The sequence below is a fragment of the Microtus ochrogaster genome, chromosome 24, assembly GCF_000317375.1.
Source record: "Microtus ochrogaster isolate Prairie Vole_2 chromosome 24, MicOch1.0, whole genome shotgun sequence".
In the NCBI taxonomy this organism is placed as follows: domain Eukaryota; kingdom Metazoa; phylum Chordata; class Mammalia; order Rodentia; family Cricetidae; genus Microtus; species Microtus ochrogaster.
This window is the reverse complement of record NC_022024.1, coordinates 27,627,494-27,648,004: the sequence shown is the minus strand read 5'-3', so window position 1 is coordinate 27,648,004 and position 20,511 is coordinate 27,627,494. Positions and strand designations below refer to the sequence as shown.

At 40.1% G+C, this 20,511-nt stretch overlaps 2 protein-coding genes across 2 annotated transcripts in view; one reads left to right on the top strand and one right to left on the bottom strand.

Moving 5' to 3' along the window:
- LOC113457365 (zinc finger X-linked protein ZXDB-like) overlaps window positions 1-3,151 on the bottom strand; it is a 10,635-nt gene extending 7,484 nt beyond the window's left edge. Inside the window, exon 1 of the mRNA XM_026784441.1 lies at window positions 1,803-3,151. Within this exon, the coding sequence (XP_026640242.1) occupies window positions 2,273-3,151 (879 nt within the window). The 3' untranslated portion in view covers window positions 1,803-2,272. The remainder of the gene's footprint in view (window positions 1-1,802) is intronic.
- Window positions 2,813-20,511, top strand: part of Cep83 (centrosomal protein 83) — a 107,638-nt gene continuing 89,939 nt past the window's right edge. The window contains exon 1 of the mRNA XM_005358145.3: window positions 2,813-3,135. The gene's annotated coding sequence lies outside the window, so the exon portion shown is untranslated. The remainder of the gene's footprint in view (window positions 3,136-20,511) is intronic.

Here is a 20,511-nt window from a genome sequence, read left to right as displayed (position 1 = left end):
GCCTGCCTCTGCCTCCCGAGTGCTGGGATTAAAGGTGTGCGCCACCATCGCCCGGCGATAGTGTCTTTTATGCATGTGTATATGAGTGTATGCATATGTGTGGAGGTCAGAGAAGAACCCTGGGTGTTTGTGTGCAGTATTATATTGTTTTTGTTACTATGGCTCTGTCATATAATGTGAAATCAGGCACTGTCCTTTCTCTAGCCTTTTCCCCTTCAGGAGTGCTTTGACTATCTGGGGTCTTTCATATGACCATATGAAGTTTTAGATTTTTTTCCTCCCCTGCTATAGAAACTTTTGTGTTAATTCTATGCCTGATTTTAGTGGAAGCAGATTTCCTATTTCACCATTAAGTTTTCAAAAGATGATAACCAATCTACTTGAGGAAGTTCCCTTTTGTTCTTAGCTTGCTGAAACTTTCTAATGTTAATGAGTTTTGAATTTTGTAAAATATTTTTTCTGTATCTATTGGGACTATGGTTTTGTTCCATTAGTATTATGTTTCATTAATATTATTATATTCTTATAATATTATTAATCCTTGCCCTATATTAAATTTCATCCTCTTTGGTCATGCTGTCTAATTTTCTTTCTTTCCTTCTCCCTTTCTCTCTCTCTCTCTCTCTCTCTCTCTCTCTCTCTCTCTCTCTCTTTCTTTTGGTTTTCGAGACAAGGTTTCCCTGTAGCTTTGGGGCCTGTCCCAGACCAGGCTGGCCTCGAACTCACAGAGAACCACCTGCCTCTGCCTCCCAAGTGCTGGGATTAAACGCGTGGTACGTTTTTAATTAAAAAAATATGACTTTACTTTCATAAAACGATGTTTATGAATTAAAAATTCCAAACAAAGTTAAAACATCCAAATGATAAAAATCACTGTCTCACTTTTGTTTAGATTTTTGTACTTTTATATCAACATACATGCATTCATATTCTGTACAGTGATTTGTATTTTGGTTTTATTCTTGGGCAAATACAACCAATAGTCTATGGACATATGTAATGGAACGCTTAAGGGGTCTAGAGTCTTCTACTGAATGAACACACCTCTCTTTTGCCAACTTTTTATTATCAGCTGTTGAAAGTTATACTTGATCTTCTAAGAGTTGTATGTCGGGAATGCTTTTCTTCTTGCAAATGATATAAATGTATTTTTTACGGCTATATTCAATTTTATGGGTATATTAATTACAATCTTTGTTGTTTCATGCGGTTTATTTCATTCTTGGAAAAGGCCTTTCTTTCTAACTAACCTCAGGGTGATCAATACATTCACCTTTGAGTTCTATTTAAAAAGATGTTACTATTTTTAGTTATGTGTGTCTACACGTGGGTACGTGCACACGAGTGCAGGTGCTCACAGAGGTCAAAGGTGTCAGATTTCTCTGCAGCTGTAGTTACACGAAGGTGTGAGCAGCAGGATCTGGGTTCTGGGAACCGAATTTGGGTCTGTTGGAAAAGTAGGAAGCGCTCTAAACCATCGAGCCATCTCTTCAGCAAGATTTTCTACTATTTTTTGTAATGGTTTATTTTTTTTTCTTTTTTTCTTTCTTTTTTTTTTTTTGGTTTTTCGAGACAGGGTTTCTCCGTAGCTTTTGGTTCCTGTCCTGGAACTAGCTCTATAGACCAGGCTGGCCTCGAACTCACAGAGATCCGCCTGCCTCTGCCTCCCGAGTGCTGGGATTAAAGGCGTGCGCCACCACCACCCGGCTTAATTTTTTTCTCTAAGTATTCATGTAGCAAGTGTTCATGTGTGAGAGCGTTCCTTCCACTCGCTTTTCTTCCTAGTCATCTCTTCCACTTACCTGAGATTTCTAACGGATGGTTTCACTGGTTGCTACTGTTTATTTCAGGATCTGGGAAAACCATAAAACATAATTGAATCCACACAACCCCGGGTTAAGGTAATCTATAAAGATGCTGCAGCACTGGTTCGGCAAATTATTACTGTCAATGTCACATTCAGGATTTCCGGTTTCTCTATTTTGGTGGTGAATGTGTCTCCCACGGATCTAATTACACAAAACTATGCTTCTGATGCACCCCATCCCCCCATTTCAAAAAGCCATAGCTTTGTTGCCCTTGTACTAGGAGGTCAGAGATACAAACGGAACTACGCTATTGACACAGGACGCCTGTTTCTCCCACGGCTCTGGAAGCCTAGTTCATTTCAGACTTTAGGTAACAAATATTGTCAAAGGTGGCACCAAGTGTCAACTTCAGTTAACAGCCTGAAGACCAGGAGCTCACTGTCACTCCCTATGAGGAGGCGAGCCTACAGGATGACACTGGGGCAGGAGGTCCTGACCTGACTTCCCCGGTGACTAGCTGAGGGCGACTCCGCACTTGCGGGATGAGTGCCAGAGCCCGAAAATCCGCCCAGCAGGCACGACGACAGGCGGCCTGCAGGGACAGAGGTGGCGCCGAGACCGTCCCGGTCCTCAGAAAAAAGAGGTGTGACAAGGGCGGGAGGAGGGCAAGAGCGTCCCCTCAACCCACCGGGCATCGGGCTTTGAGGTGAGGCCTGCTCACGACACGAGTGTCCGGGGCGCGACCTGCCGATCCTCGGGCTCGCGGGCTTTCGATGCAGCCCACAGGGGACGTCCCAAAGCGGCGTCCTCATTTCGGCCACCGCAGCAGCCATAGCCGCAGCTGGCGCAACCGTTGCTGCAGCCAGGATCCCTCCACCAACGGCTCCGGCCCGGGGCGGCGCGCGGCGTCGATGACGTAGAACGGGGGCGGGACTTCCTGCTGGCGCGCCGCGGCGGCTCCGGACAAGGGCGGCTCGGCGGCGCCGAGTGGCGGGCTGCCGGGCTGAGGGGGCGGCGTGTCTGCCGAGGAGGCCGGGCCGCGGAGGAGGAGCCGGGCTTGCCGCCGCCGCCCTCTCGGCCCTTCGAGTTTCCCGGGCTACCTCAGCTGTCCCCAGCTTCTTCTTCAGCCCGCGGCGAGAGAGGCTGCCAGGACCGCCCCAGGCGTGGCGGGCTGGGCCGGACACCCCAGCCGTGGGACCCCCCGACCCCTCGGCCCCAATGCCTGGGCGAGCAGATCCGAGTGGGTGGCGGTGGTCGGAGCTGTTCCGGGGTCCCCCGGGGGCGAGCGCGGCCGTGTTCCTTGGGCAAGCTGCAAGGACTGAGTTTGGTAAGTAACCTCTCATTTTAGGTTTGGGTGGGACCCTGCAGCCCTCCTCCTCCACGTCCGCCCTTGAACCCCGGTTTTGTTTCCTGGTAAAAAAGGAGGAAGCGCTTGTTAGGAAGGCAGGCCTTGAGATGAGCTCGGGATGCGGTCTTTCGAAGCACGTGGAACTCGTTACGGGGCTCTTTGGTGCACTGCGGCATGCTAGCCAGCTGAGTAACTGGCTTCATGTGAAGCACCTCCAGTTTAATTGGTGGTGGAGAAGCCACGCTGTCATTTTCCTTGTTCTTTAAGACAGTTGTGGTAGTGATGTGTGCAGGTGTTGTTGGGAGCTATATTAAGCGTGGTTTGGGCTTGATAACTTTGGCGAATCCTTAGTTCAATTTCTGACTATAGTAAAAGGACACTTTGGCCTTTACTTAGTGTTTTAAGTCTTTGGTCACCTAATTGTCAAGCCACTTCCTTCTCAAAGATGTCTAGGATATAAGGATAAATTTCTTCCGAACTTTCTACTATATGACGAATTCATAATATCTTCCAACTGTTAGTATAAAGTACTAAATGAGGTCTAAAGAACTGAGTTGGTGGTTAATGCTGTGCTTCTGTTGCCAAGCAACATCACCGTAAACAAGTCTGATTTCAACCAGAGCACAATTAAATGTGGCTTATTGATCGGAGTTCAGAGTTCGCTAGATTTATACTTTTAGCCTATACGTGGACGTGGTAACATTTCTCATCTTTTGTATTTAGATTTGACTTCAAACCACTTTAATTAGAATTAGTAGAACGCTTTGATTTTTTTTTGCGGTGTCACGTGACTCTTTGGAGCCTTGCAGATGGGTTTGAGTTATTCTCTGGCTGTTACTTTTTCCAGAGTATGCTGGGGGCATTTCTCTTTGAGTATTTCTTTTCTAAGGCGATAAAGTCTGCAGACTGTCTTTAGTGATATTTTTAAATAACAAGATGATAACAGTTTAGAGTTACATGCACCATTGGAGAGATTGCAAGACACAAGTTTTTAAGCCTTGGGATTACAGTTGGCTCACTCTCCACTTGTTGAACCCTTAATGATATAACTTGTAAGGTAAATTAAGTTTTTTATTTAATTTACTTTTTAAAAGTGGTCTGTTTGTTGGGGAAAGTAATAAGAACTGGTCTAGCTTTGTAAGCAAGGCATACTTTGAATTGGCAATTTCTCCACCTCTGCCTCCTGAGTTGTGGGGCCGAATGAAGGTAAGGACATAACTGCTTCAAGGTATGGCTGAGGAGAAGTATCATTGTAGATACGAGGGCGAGAACAGCCAGAGGCCTCAAAGAAGGGTTCAGAGTGAACGTGGCCAGCGCAGCAGACCCGGCCTTGAGAGGGGAGAGCGAGAGGAAAGGGGTCCTGGAGTCTAGAGCAGAGCAAGAGATTGGGTAATCGTGGCTGAGTCTAGAGCAGAGCAAGAGATTGGGTAATCGTGGCTGAGGTTATATAGGCCAGAGAGCTGGGGGGAAGGCGATAGAAACGAGCTCCCTGCCGACGCAAAAATTCCCAATCAAGCCAAATCAAAACAAGCCAAATTGGAGATCTGCGCTCTCGGGTGGGTGAAGGGGAACTGGGAAGAAGAAAGGGATTTGCCAGCCAGGATGACTGAACCAGGTTCTTGCCAGTAGGAATTGAGGGAGCTTAGAGGCTGGTATAGACCTTGATAATGCTAATGGGTGCGACAAGCATGGGTTAGTGGAACAGCCATTTGCCTCCCCTCTTTTGCCAGAGATAAGAAGATTGGCCCCTGGGCAGTGGTGGCGCACGCCTTTGATCCTCAGCACTTGGGAGGCAGAGGCAGGAGGATCTCTGAGTTTGAGGCCAGCCTGGTCTACAGACTAGTTCCACATAAATGCCAGAGTTTGGGAAAAGCAATTTCTTGGGACCTAACAGGGACTTCAGGCCTGAATGGCGGGCTTAAATGATCTTTTTGTTGTTGTTTCTATATTGTTTTTATTTGTTGTTTTAAATTGAAGCAGGGTTTTATCCTTTAGGTGAGGCTGATCTGGAACTCACTATATATCTCTCATTGACTTCAAACACCTGGCATCCTTTTGGCTCAGTCTCCCCAGTGTTGGGACTGCATGTATGAGCCACCATGCCTATAAACTGACAGATGATGTCTTTAAATTCAAACTATTAGTTTGGTAGTTTGAATGTAATTGCCCCCATAAATGTGTAGGGGGTGTGGCTCTGTTGGAGTAGGCATGGCCTTGGCGGAAGTGTGTCACCATGGGGATGGGCTTTGAGGTTTCCTTTGCTCAAGCTTTGCTCAGGGTGACGTTCAGATGACTTCCTATTGCTTGCAAGATGTGGGTCACTCAGCTACTTCTCTAGCACAGTGTCTGCTTGCACACCGCCGAGTCCCACCATGATGACAATGGACTGAAACTCTGAACTGCATACCACCCCAATTAAATATTTCCTTTATAAGAGTTGCTGTGGTCATGGTGTCTCTTCACAGCAGTAGAAACCCTAAGACAATTAATGATAGGAATTGGAACCTCAGGATTATATACCCTTACTAAAATATGAGCTCAGAAAGCCAAATTCATTATAGTCATCTTTGTCCTTCAAATGCTGATGTTGAAGTAATGAGCCATTGAGGAACTGGGCAAGATTAAAAAAATTGATTCATATTGTGTGATAAATACCTTAGTGTTGGGACTGTCCTAATTCAAAAATGCAGAAGAATAAATTCCTAAGAGAAAGATTAGTGATTTGTCGTATATAATGTATTAGGCCCAGTATCTACTTCTCTTACATTGTTCAGCTTATGTATACTTGTGGGAATATGCTTCTATCTGTATGAGAAATGTTCTACTGGGGCTGGAGAGATGGCATAGCATGTAAGGGCAGTCTTAACTGCTCTTCCAGAGGACGCGGGCTCAGTTTCCAGCAGCCACATGACAACTTACAGCTATCTGTAGCTCCAATTCTAGGGGATCTGACACCAGTGCACATTAAAAAAAAAGTCCTACCAACTGAATTCAGAATATACTCACCTCTTGCTGTGTGTGTGTGCGCACACATGTGGAGGCCAGCTGGAATTCACTAGTGCTGGAGTTATTGGCAGTGGTGAGCCCACCTGTGTAGGTGCTGAGATTTCTGGTCCTCTGCAAGAGCAGCACACCCTTTTAACTGCCGAGCCATTTCTCCAGTTCCTCCACACCACAACTGAGTTCTTGACTCAAAATGACTTCTTCAGAATTGTTTGTCATTGGTTTTCTGAGCTCATATTTATTATAGAAGAGGTGCCTTATCCAAATTTGTTTTCCTCCATTATTCCTTAAACCTGCTTTCTGCTTCCAGTATCAAGTCTTCTTTGCCAGTTTCTTCCTTTAAAATAAAAATCTAAATTACACCTTTTCTTTAAGGTTCAATTTCACTATGACATTTGAAATTCTATAGTATGTATTTGTGAATCCTATTTATTTAATACTTGGACTTTGTGATGTTATCTTTTTTCCTTCTTGACTAGATTAATCTCTTTATGAGCATATTCTTTGTTTTTTCTAAACAGAAGTTGTTGATGTTTCTTGAATGACAAATGCTCATTTGTACCCTGATCCTTCCTGTAAGTCAGGACATGTTTGAAAAATGTAGGAAGGGCAGCTGTAAACCATAAGATTGGAGATTGGGGTCATTGGAATCAAAGCCAAGGTTTTGTTCCTAGAAAGTGTGAATGAATATTTGAGAATTTCCCATGACATTAGCATCACTAAGAACTCCCTCAAGAATTCTGGCTCCACTCACGGGTGCTTGGTGAATAGGGTCAATTTCCTGGTTCTTCCTTAGAAGAACCTTAATTTTAAAATGTGAACCCTCAGTCTCCTTCCTTTCTTCATCTTGCATCCTCCTGTTCTGTCTCCATCTCATTCCACTCCTTTCCATCCTACTTTTTCCTCAGTAAACATTTACTTGATGAAACTATGTCCGTATTTTAATCTGCTTCTCAGAAATTAGCAATCCTTTGAAGTTCATTGCACGTCTATTTTATGTCTGGATGACCCTTTGTGGATAGTGGAACGATCAAGTCTAGTACTATTTCTTTTGTGCTTGAACAATATTCTAGGAGAAGAAAAGTCATGGGCACTAGAAAATGGTCAGTTATTGCCTTCTGTGTTAGGAATATTCTTAAGACGAGCCTCTCTGTCCATGCAAATAATTCCATGCAGACCAAATCAGACCAAATAAAAGATGCCATGTTTAATTGCAGTGCTCCCTGGTGGCTCCAGAAAGTATGGCAAGGGGAAGAGAGCAGGGGAGACCAGGTGTTCTTTTTCTGGGCGCTATCCTAAACAGCCTGTGGGAATGGTCCTGACCCTCCCTGGGGAGGGGTCACTGCTTGGTGGGCTTTTCTCGAGGTGGAGTCTGGACCAAGGTGCCTCCCAGGGGAGGGGGCTTGAAATGGAGCTTCCTGCCCCATTCCTGCTCCATTGGTGCTCTAAGGATGAATGCCAGAGGCTGGGGTCTCAGTTTTGACCAAACATTCTGTATGTTATGATTTTAAAGTAGTTTAAATAATTAAAATTTAGGACTAGGAGGAACCTAAAATCTGATCTATCCTTTTTGGAAAATACTTGTCATTGTCAAAATATGTCTTTAAAATCTTAGGTAATTTTAATAAGCTTGTCCTAAATCCATACCTGATATTATAGCTAAGAGTGGCTATAGGTGAAGGTATAAAGGGATGAAGTTGGGTACTGGAATATTTTTGTAAATGTTGGCTTACGTTTTAAGTGACCTTGCCAGCCTAGCTTCTAAGCCGTTGCCCAGTAACATGCGTGTACTAAAACATAGTAACCACTGAAGGCTATAGGGATTTCCAGGGTGCAGTCCTATCTCTAGTGTTCGCCTTTATCACCTCATCTACATCATATTTTATTTTAAAGCAGGTACAGTATTAGAGAGCAAAAAATATGTGACATTGAGTATATTTTTCAGGGTGCTGACATAACTTCTTGTATGATATTTCACAGAGATGCAGTATAAATGTTTTGAATAATAGTGTATATAAAGGATATCTGAAGAGACTGGATCAACCAAAAATCTGTAGAAAAACTATTAAGTAATTATTAATATCAGCCTTCTTTACAGCTAGGATGTATTATTAGCTGAAACTGGAGTGGAGTTGGAATGTGTTTTTCTTGTGACTTCTGGAGGTACATGGAAACCTTAACAAGTAAGCATAATTTCTTAGCTCTATGATGGTGTGAGAGGAGACGCAGAGGTTCAGGAGACCAGCCCGAGTGAATGTGTAAGGGGCAAGTATAAATCCGATGTATTTCCTGCCTCCAAACCTCCTTCAATACAGTCAATCAGAGGCAAGTAAATGTATGTACATCCTGATGTATTTCCTCCCAACACACCTCCTGCCTAGGTACACTCAACCACATTGTATATAGTTGGGTCAAACAAACTTGTTTAGGAGAGTGAGAACAGGTAACTTGTTATCTTCTATAAACAGTAGCCTCCAGCACTTTAGGAACTATCTGTCCTTGGGCAAGAGGCTTACAGGTTTGAGGCATTTTTTGTTTCATGAGTCTCTTAGGAGAACAAGACTGGGCTGTCTTAATGTACCTCACTGTCCACAGTCTTAAACATCACATTGTCTGCTGGGGAAATTAAGTGACTTGTGGTTTAATGCAGTAAATGTCATAAGAATAAATGTGAATATATTTTGGAGCATATAAGAAAGAGATCTGACCTAGATCTAAAAGTCAAACACACTAATTTCAATAAGTATGGTTTGAGGGTAAATGCAGACATAGTCAGTTTAGACTGGAGGGCATTGAGTCAGGGAGTAGGATGGAGGAAAAGCTTCTGGGCGAGACAGAAATAGGAGTCATTAGCAATAGTGGTAGTAAAGATTCTGGATGATAGGGAAATGTGTGGAATCAGAGAAGGCTAAACAGCTGCATGCAGTGTGTAGATGGAGACTAAGGTCTGGGAAGTCAAAGTGTGAATAGTGTGTGTATTTACTGATGAAATTGTTACTCAAGAAATGTTGACACTGTTGCACTATCTGTAAACCTGTCTCTGGAAAGTTGTCTTTTGTAGTGATCTGAACTTGCTAATGAAGACAATTAAACCTTTGGTTTGTGCTGTGAAATAATCCATCTGTACACTGAATATATGTTGCTATATTTGGTTTTATAAAGAAGCTGACTGGCCAATAGCTGAACAGAATAAAGTTAGATGGGAAAGCTGAACTGAGAATGATGGGATGGGGAAGAAGGCCAGAGTCAGAGAAGTCACCAGAAGACACAGAGAAGCAAGATGGGCATGCCGTACTGAGAAAAGGTACCAAGACACATGGCAAAGCATAGATAAGAAATAAGGGTTAATTTAAATGTAAGAGTTAACTAGTAACAAGCCTGAGTTACTGACTGAACATCTGTAATTAATATAAGCCTCAGTGTGTTAATTTGGAAGTGGCTCCTGGACAGGGAAAACTACCTACAAGTTAGCAGTAAAACAGGGATGAGTTCGGAGCCTGAATTCTGAAGTCAAAGACTAAAATCTTGGCTATGTAAATTTTACCAGCTACTTAGCTTTTCAGATCGGTTACTTTTTTTTTTTTATCATTACTGTTTTTATGTGGGCAATGATACTTTCCTGAACAGTTGTTTGGTATCAAGGAAGGCAAATTGTAATGCCTAACTCAGTCATAGTGCACATTAATACTATACTGTATTTCATCCGTCCTAATGTATTCTTATGAGCTACGTACCCTTCTCTTTTCTCCCTTTGCATACTTCTAATCTTCATCTTTCGAGAGTGGTCGGGGTCAGGGAGGTGACTCAGTAGCTAAGAGCATGTGCTGCTCTTGTAGAGGACCTGGTTTGATTCCCAGCACCCACACGGTGTGCACAACCATCCATTACTCCAGTCCAGGGGTCTGATGCCCTCTTCTGACCTCCAGGACACTAAGCATGCACATGCTAGATACATACATGCATTTTGCATATAATAAAATATATAAATTTAATAAAAATTGATCAGAATTTCTACCTTTTCTACATGAATGATATTCTACATTTCTATACACTTTCTATAATGAACATATTGAGTGTCCCTTTTGAAAAATTATGTATTACTAAATATATACAAAAATACTATATATTGTAAAAATTTTTAATGTGTCTTGAACATTAAGAAATTAGAGATGATCTTTGTGGCATGATTTCATGTTTTCTCTAATGTGTTTTGAAGTGCAAAAGTTCTTAATGAAGTCTGTTGATTTCTGTATGTTCATGTGTACTATTCCTTGTTATTATATAGTGGTTTTTTTCCTGTGTGGGCTTTCTTTTAGTTTTCATTTAATCTGGGATCTATATTGAAATACTTGAGGCCTCTTTTCTCAATGTGACTTAATGTGATTTTTTTTTTTAGCATCGTTTGTTCAGAGACTGTTCTTTTTCGTTAAGTTTTTTGGACATTTTTGTAAAATCTCATTTGGATAAACAGCAATGTAGATATTTAAGCTTTGAATTCTGTTCATACTTTCTGTTAATAACTGTGTGTTAAATTCTTACTCTAATACCACACTACCTATGGTATTTCATCTTCTCCCCATTAATACAGAAAATTTAGAGCTCGCTCTGCAGGTCTGTTAGAAAAAATGTCTGAGATTTGAAAGGATTTGAGGATAAAATTACTAATTTAAGAAAATTGAATTTTTTAATCTATCAACATATACTGTGTGCATGAGTAATTAGAGTTTTGGTTTCTCTTAGCATTTTTTGAAATTTTAGTGTAAATACCTCCCGTGTTTGTTATGGTTTCCCCTTCCTTCCACCCTTTTTCTGTTTTGAGATAGTCTCTCTCTCAGACAGCCCTGGCTGTCCTAGAACACTCCATCGACCAGTGGTTCTCAACCCTTTTCCTGGTTGCCCAAGACCATTGGAAATATCAGATATTTACATTATGATCCATATCAGTAGCAAAATTAGTTATGAAGGAGCAACAACTATAATTTTATGGTTGGGGGTCACCACAACATGAGGAATTACATTAAAGGGTCGCAGCATTAGAAGGTTGAGAATCACTGCCATAGACGTGTTGGCCTTGAACTCAGAGAGATCTGCTTCTGCCTGCCTCCTGAATATTTGGGATTAAAGACATGCAGCACTATACCCAGCCCATTATATATTTTTCCTAAAGAAATTTGTAATTGTTGATGCTCTTGTGAAAGGAGTTTTCTTAATTTGATATTCACATCATTCATAGCTAGTATTTAAAAATATAGTCAACTCGTATATTGTTTCCATGTAGATAACCGTGCCTTTGAATAAAAGAATTATGCCTTTCTTTCCAGTCTGTTATTCATTTATTTGTACCTACCTAAACTCATGGTATAGATTCTTCAGTAAGATATTGCATAGAAATGTTGAAAGTGCGTTGTGTTCTTTCTTTCTTTTTTTTAAAGATTTGTGTTGATGTGCATTGGTGTTTTGCCTGCGTTTATGTCTGTGTGAAAGAGTCAAGGTCCCCTGGAACTGGAGTTACAGTTTTGAGCTGCCATGAGAGCACTGGGAATTGAACCCAGGTCCTCTGGAAAAACAGCCAGTGCTCTCAACCTGTGAGCTCTTCTCTCCAGCCCCGTTGTTTGTGTTCTTAAGGTGAAATCATGCACATTTTCACTATCAAGTGTGATGTAAGTCCTTCATCAGATTGAAGAAGTTCCTTTCTTGTTCCTAGTTTAAGTTGTTTTAATCTATAATTTGTGTGTGTGCAAACACGTGCATGTCTGTGTGGAGGGCAGAGGTTGATATCTGATATCCCCTAGTAACTATCATATTTTCTGAGGTAGGGTCTTTTACTGATCATGGAGTTTACTAATTTGGCTAGACTGGCCATCTGACAAGTTCCAGGGATCCTCCTTCTCCACTTTGGATTACGGGTGTTCATCATTGTGTCTGACTTTTTTTGTGGGTGCTGGGGATCTGATCTCAGGTCTTCATGCTTTCATGGTAAGCACTTTACTAGTTGAGCATCTCCTCAACCCCAGACTGTTCTCTATCTTAAGCTTGTTTTATGACTCAGTATATGGAACATCCTGGAGAATGTTCCTGTGAGTTCACTAAGAATGTATATTGAACTAAGTATGGTAACACACACCAGTAGTCCCAGCACTTAGGAAACTGAGACCAGGGGATCTCAAATAGAAGACCACCCTGGGCTATATAATGAATTCTAGAAGACTATGTTGGACTGTGTAATGGGTTCTAGAAGACTACCCTGAGGTATATAATGAGTTCTAAGCTATCCTGTATTAAGTAGTGAGATCTAGTCTTAAATAATTATTTGCATGTTTTGTAGCCTTCGGGTGGAATGTGTGTCACTTATAATCATGGTGATTAATAAGGTCAGTCAACTCCTCTATACTCTTACGTACTTTTTGTTTTGCCTTGTCGTTCATTTGCAGTCTTCTCTAGTTAATTGTCTCCTCCTTCTTATATGTCCGAGTTCTGTTAGACATATAAACACTTGTCACATTGGTGTACTGGTCCTTTTGTCTTTGTTAAATATGATTGATATAGGATATAATTAGTATTAGTAATATTCGTTGTCTTAAATTTTGTTTTGTCCTCTATAGCTATTATAGCTTTCTTATGATTGCTATTTGTAGGACTTAAATTTTTTTGTCCTATTTTTTTTAATCTGCTTATGTCTTTGAATCAAAGAAATGTTTTGTAAGGAACATGTAGTTGTAGAAAAACTGAACCAGCTTAGCATTCTCTGTTCTTAGGATGGAGTTAATTAGTTCATTAATGTTTAGTACAGTTGTTGATATTGTGGGTTTATGCCATTTTCCCAAGTTTTCTTTTTTTTTTTTTTGTTTTGTTTTGTTTTGTTTTTCAAGACAGGGTTTCTCTGTGGTTTTGGAGCCTGTCCTGGAACTAGCTCTTGTAGACCAGGTTGGTCTCGAACTCACAGATATCCGCCTGCCTCTGCCTCCCGAGTGCTGGGATTAAAGGCGTGCGCCACCACCGCCCGGCTCCCAAGTTTTCTAATTATCTTATTTTTTTAAAATAAATTTTAATAAATTTTTCTTTCAGTAACTATTGTGGGATATTTTGATCTCACCGTGATACTCCAGATGTCGATGAAGTTTATCTTGAATCAGGGGGTGAAACTATCTTCTAGCTGGACAGAATTAGCCATAGAGAAGCCAGCAATTTGGATAGAGAAGACACTCAGGAAGGAAAGGGTGAGATGGGTGTTTGAGCTTCCTTTTGGTTCTGGAATGAGGGAAGAGACATGTCTCTTGTGGTATTTCTAGCCACAAAGCAAGATCTGCTTGTTGCTAGTCAGCTTCTCTGAGCTAGCAGGTTTTCACCCCAGCCTTTGGCTCCTGAGTCTTATTGATAAATAGAATGATAGAGACTTAATTTAGACCTACATGTTGCGGCCTTGGCTCTGCTGAGGGACGAGAAGTCCTGCCTGAGTGACCATAGGAGTACCGGTCTTTGGAGTTGCAGACGATAATTAAAATATTTGTAGATTCATGTGCAACCACTAAGTGGATAGAAAAACATCAAATAACTTTAAAATATTTATTAGTGTACCTTTCAAATTCTGTTTTTTTTTACTGTATTTTATAATGGCTTTTCTAGAAGTTAAAATAATGCATTTTAATTTATAGCAGTCTCTTCCAGAATAACACTATAAATTCTATTAAAGTATTGAACTTTCCTCCAATATAGCTTTTTCTTCTTTCCCTTTTTGATACTATTGTTATCACAATATTTATTACAGTTATGCATAGTATAAGCCCAATAATACAGTATTATAGTCATTCCTTTGTGTAGTTTTATGTCTTTATATGAAATGACACTCTATACCATTGAACCTAGTCCTATTGATTTTTAAGCTTAGTTTCTTGTATCTATATAGTTTTTTATTCAAACAAGAATCAGCATGATGTGTTCAAACTGACCCATGCATGAACCTGTGCATGGTAAGGGTGAATTTAAATGCAGGCTATTTTCAAGTCTGTCCTGGCTTTACATTTTACTGGTCTTGATTGTCTTTCTGTGTACCAGCTCTTTTAGATATGTGAGTGGCCTGTGTCTGCTTGGGTATTTGGTCTACCTGTTTGCAGTTTTTGTTGTGTCTAGGCTAGTGGACAATTCCCAAGTCCCTATGGTTCTCTTAATTTCTCTACCCAGTTGGTTCTTTGCTTGTCCTAAAGAAACCACTAATCTGAGGTTTGGGAACTATTGTTGCTCTCTGCTTGTCGCAGAGATCTCCACTTGACAGCTGATAATGCACCAGAAAACAGATCACCTTCAAATGATGCTGAGGTTGTTTTCACTGTTAAACTCTGTTGAATTCCTTCTCTCACCCGTCAGTGTGAAGAGATGGGAACAACCAATAGTAGGGATACCGTGGACTCAGGTTATTGTTATCCATACCCGTTGTTTTCATGATTGAATAATCAGACTGTTTAAGCCTTTGGTTGGGTTTCAGAGCACTGAAATGACTGGGTTTTGGCTCTTTTTGTGAAAAGGATTTGTATCTTTATTCCATTATGTTAGAAGTAGGAAAACTGTATGGCTTATGACTGAAACTGTTTTCTTCTCTGGAGGATAATATGTATTTTGTGCTTTTTATATTACTCATAATTCTTTGTATAATATTAGATATTTATTAGTCGCTTCAAATATACTCAAGTTAGTTTCTTGATTTTTCTCAAGTATGAACTGTGTTTCTTGGATTTGTTTCTTTTGTAAGTTTTTAAAAATTACAATATAGTTACATCATCTTCGCCCTTCTCCTCTCCCCTTCCAGTCCTCCTGTGTACCCGCATGCTCCTTGCTCCTTCTTGAAATCATGATTTTTTCTTTGTTATTGTTACATGTTCCTTGGATTTTTATATAAATACAATGATATTTATCCTGTATTTATCAGAATGTGATTTTAGAGCACAATTATTTTGACATTTATACATTCCTTACTATTCCTGAGTGATATTCTATTATGTAAATAATACCACAATTTGTTTCTCTATTCATCTTTGGTGGATTTGTGTTTAAGTCTCAGAGTTGTTATAAATAGTTTCATTTCTTTAGTGTGACTATCTATAAATGTACTGGCAGGATAATATGGTCAGTATAGGGTCTGTGTGTTTGGGACACATGTGGGTATGTGGTGAAACCAGAGGTTAACATCTGTCATTCCTTAAGAAGCTATTTTTAAAGCCTCCCCCTAGAGACAGTTTTTAAAGTCAGTTTCTCTCATTGGTCTGGTGTTCATATAGGATTATATTTTGGTATTAGAGGTCAGAAATCTTTATGTTCATTTGAATCTCTGTACAAACCTCAAGCACACATGACTTGAGGTTCATTTTATTTTATTTATTTTATTTTATTTACTTTATTTTTTTAAAGATATATTTATTATGTATACAACATTCTGCCTTCATGTATGCCCGCACGCCAGAAGAGGGTACCAGATCTCATTACAGATGGTTGTGAGCCACCATGTGGTTGCTGGGAATCGAACTCAGGACCTCTGGAAGAGCAGCCAGTGCTCTTAACCACTGAGTCATCTCTCCAGCCCCTCATTTTATTTTTTTGTATGTAAAAAGGTTGTTGTTTCATTACTGTTTGTCAAAAATCTAACTTAAGAAAAGATTTGTTTTGAGTGTTTTGTCTGAATGTATGCATGTTTAATGTGTATATGCCTGGTATCCATCACCAGGTCAGAATAGGGCATTATATACTTTGGCACAGGAATTGTAGACAGTATAAGCTACTATGTGGGTCCTGGAAATTGAACTGGGGTCTCCTGTAAGAGCAGTCAGTGCTTCTCACTGCTAAGGCATCTCTCTACCCCCCCCCCCCATAGAACTTTTTCAGCACAACCTGAGATTGATTATTTGTTTATTTATTCATCTATCTATCTATCTATCTATCTATCTATCTATCTATCTATCTATCTATCTATCTATCTATCTATTTTTGTTTTTTTTGAAACAGGGTTTCTCTGTAGTTTTAAAGCCTGTCCTGGAACTAGCTCTTGTAGATCAGATTGATCTCGAACTCACAGAGATCCGCCTGCCTCTGCCTCCCGAGTGCTGGGATTAAAGGTGTGCGTCACCACCGTCTGGCAGAGATTTTTTAATGCATGGAAGTTTGTAAAAGTCAGTGTCTGAGCATACTGAGTTTTATGGCATATATTGGTGTTATAGCATTCTTTGCTAGCTCTCCTTGTTCATTAAAGACGAGGACATAAATACTATGAAGTCACCAAACTAATTTGGTCTGTCATTACTCCTTGGCATGTAGGGTGTACACAGTCAGCACTTAATGAAACAATTCAGAGTATAATTTATCACATTAATTCCTTGGGATTAATTTCTCAGTATGGAAGGTCTAGGTCAAATGATATATTCATTTTTAGAAAGCTTTTGATTAATCAGACTACCCTAGAATTTTAAAAATTTAATATTTTTTTTAATGTGTGTGGGTACACATGCATACACTTAGCTGTGTCATTGGGTGTCAGTTGCTTTCCACTTAATTTTTTGGGGCAAGGTCTCTCTGTGGACCCAGAGTTCACTAACTGTGCCATTCTGGTTAGTCATCTTGCCCTAAGAATCCCTCGTCTTCGCTTCTTGAGTTTTGGGCTTATAGATGGCTGTCACACTCACCTAACTGTCTGCATGTGTGCTTGAGATCTCAACTCCAGTCCTCACACCTGTGGGCACACACTTTCCTACTGAGCCATCGCCTCAGGCTAGAACTGTTTACTTTGAAGGTACAAAGTTTGTGATACCTATCATAAAGCATATGAAGTTGGTTGGCAAACATTGTTCTTTTTGACATACTTTCTCAGCAGTTGTAAATTTAATGGAAAGCAGCATCACATCACCATAATTTTGTAGAAGGCTTCTGTCATTAAGATTTATTGGTATTTGGCAGATAGAGAGGTATTCTGTATGGTCTGGAGAACAATCCGTTACACATTCTTTTGTTTTCGAATGAAGAAGTTTAAGCAACGCAAGCAAAAGTGAAAGAATAAATAGCGATTATTAGAGAGACTCAGCAAATGGACAGCATCAAATTGGACACCGACAACAGAGACGTCTGGAGTAAGCTAATTGGGAGAGCATACAAAGGTAAGAGCATTAAATCAGGGACTTTCAGTCATATAGTAGAAACCGATGGGAAACCCAATTCAGGCACTCATTTGGAGGTTCTGGTTGAGAATTGAGCAGACTGGAGTGTCCCCTTGGCAAGGCTTCCAAAAACCAAAAACAAATAGCAAGTAGTAGCTAGGTAACATCATCAAATCTGGTACTTATAATCATCCAGCAGAACTGACTAGGGAAACTGAGGAGTTAACTAAGGTTTCTAATTGAGCGAATCCTTGGTAGAGGGTCCTCTTTGTCTTCTCTATGAATGAGCTTCCCATGGCTGAACTTTGAGCTCTCTGTTCCCACAGCAGGTATTTTTACATCATGGGCTAAATAATAGTATCATTTTCTGGAAATAGTTTAAGTAGTAAGATTTTTCTTTGGGCCACCAGCTCACAAATAATGACATGGAGACTTATTACTAACTGTGAAATCTCGACCTTAGTTTAGTCTTGTCCCACTAGCTCTTATAACTTAAATTAATCCATTTATATTAATCTGTGTTTTGCTTTGTGACTTTTTACTAGTCTCAGCATCTCTCTCACATTCCTAGAATCATCCCAAGTTCCTCTCTTTTTTTTTTCCTGTAAGTCCTGCCTTATCTCTGTTACCTAGCTTTGGCCATTCAGTTTTTTATTATACGTAGTATACAAATATTCCACAATATTTTCCCCTTTTTGTCTAAATGAAAAGGGTTTAACTCTAACACAGTAAAACTATATATAATAAGAATAATTAGGCGAGCCTTACATTTTTTGAAAAATATTAGACAATGTTTTCAAATGATATAAAAGAATTACATTTATAATGCCCAGTCCATATGTATTTGTCATATTTCAAGAGAACGCTCTATTATCTATCCTAGCTTGATGAATCCAAAGTTTTATACTTAAACCATTTTCTATCATAACTTACACTACTATCCTAAAATTTTTTTTTGACCTAAAAATATTTTTTTAGATAAACAGCTTTTAAGCTTGTATGTCTCTCAACCTTATGCACTTTACACATGTAAGTTTCTTTTCTGAGTTTGGTAACCAGGAAAACCGTAACTATTAACTGTCTAGTCTTCAACCCCATCAGAGACCCAAGAAGGGTATAACGTTACCTGAGTAAACAGGAAGTGCAGAGCAAACAACTTCTAAAACTATAGAAACGACGGAGACATTTTCCTGTCTGTAAAGTCACCCAAGATTCCTCTGCAACGTTGGGGCATCCAGTTTACCTTGTAGCTGTTTTCAAAGGCACAATGTTTTTATTCTTGGCCCATTTTGCTCTTCTCTTCCCTCTCTATCAAAGAATTAGGGAACCAGCTTTTGGGGAACATTCCATGAATAATTGAAATAGACATGCTAGAGTCTGGGACAGGAGGGGCCTTCTTTTAGAATTTACTTTGAACAAGTTTCAACAGCACATGAAAACTTAATATATTGTACATTATATATTTATTTAAAGTAGAGTTTTTATAGAATTTCTTTGAAAAATTAAAACTTTCTTTGGAAAGAGCTATTACACAGTGTCTAGAGGGGGAAAGTACAAGGAGGACAGAGTGCAGGATAACAATGTCTTGAGGAAAATACATAGCCAGACTCCTGCCACACACAGCAACAGCTATTTTACCTCAGACTGATGCAGACTCTCAATATTGTTTCTTCAGATGTTAGTATTTAGGATTGACTTGACTGATTTTGGTCTGTGGGCCAATTGAAAAATTGAAAGAATATTTGGGGTGAGGAAATAGCTTAGTTGTTAGTTATTTGCCTTACAAACATGTGACCATGAGTTTAGATCCCTGACACCGTGCAGGAAACCAGGTGTGGTTTGTGCACCTGTAATTCCAACACTGGAAAAACAGAAACAGGAGGGTCCCTAAGTCTTCCTGAACTCCGGACTCAATGAGAAACTCTTGGTGGGGGGGAAGGAAGGAGGAGACATATGACATTGACTTCTGGCCTCCATGTGTACCCATGCGCATACATGTGCACACATGAGCATATAAAGAAAAGATTGCATTTTGTCCTAACTACATAACCAGAATTCTGAAAGAGAAGAAGCAACATGTATGTGTATGAGAGACTGTAAATTAAACCCAGCTGACAGCGTGCTAAGGGGCTATATAGGGATGAAAAAAATGTTTCTATTATATAGGGATGTATTTAGTGCATTATGTGAAATTGCTTTAGAAATTTATATTTGAATAAAGACCAGGAAGGGTTGTATTAGGAGTTAGTGGTGAAAGCGGTAGGTGAAGAAGAAAAGGTCGTTCAGGAAAGAGCAAAGAATAAACTCTGGTGTGTTGTCTAGGAGGCTTCTGTTAAAATTTGCTAAGCGTGTGGCTGGTGAGGTAGGTCTGCAGGTAAAAATGCCCTCTGCTAGCCAGGCCTGATCTCCATGACCCCACACAGTGGAAAGAGAGAACCTGCTTCTTTAATTTGCCCCTTTACATGCATGCTGTTGTAAATATCCACATATTTACATGCAATAAGTGTAATGAAAATGTATTTTTAAGAATTTGCAAAGAGTTTAAAGTACTTGAGTTTGGCAGTAGGGCACCCAGCACGATGGCTCTAGAAATGGAAAAGAATGATTCAAATCAACAGATGAGGCTGTCAAGATGGCTCAGCAGGTAAAAGTGTTAGGCAAGCCTGATAACCTGGAACCCACATGAAAAGATGGATGTGGTATGCATCTGTAATTCCAGCAGTCCTATGGGAGATGAAAGATGGAAATGAGAACTGCCCAGAAATTTAGAGACGACAGCCTACAGTACCAGTGCAAAGCAGAAATGAGAGACCTAGCCACAAAGTGGAAGGCAGGAACTGAATTGTGGCTGTAGCACGAACACACCCATACTTAATAATTAGATATTTTTAAAAAGTTAACAGATGATGATGAATCAGTAGTATCGATACTTTGTTGCAAATAGAAGTTGAAGATGTGTTATGTATTATGAAATTAGGAGAAGGTAACACTAACCAAATTTTAAAAGGAAACAGCTAGAAAATTTGAAGTTAGTATAGATTTGGGGAGCAAGTTTTTCCATTCTAGGTTCATGACTGAGACCTTCCCATACTAAAAGTGACCATAGCAAATCAAGAGAATACAAATTTAGATGGGCGGTGGTGGCGCACTCCTTTAATCCCAGCACTTGGGAGGCAGAGGCAGGCGGATCTCTGTGAGTTCGAGACCAGCCTGGTCTACA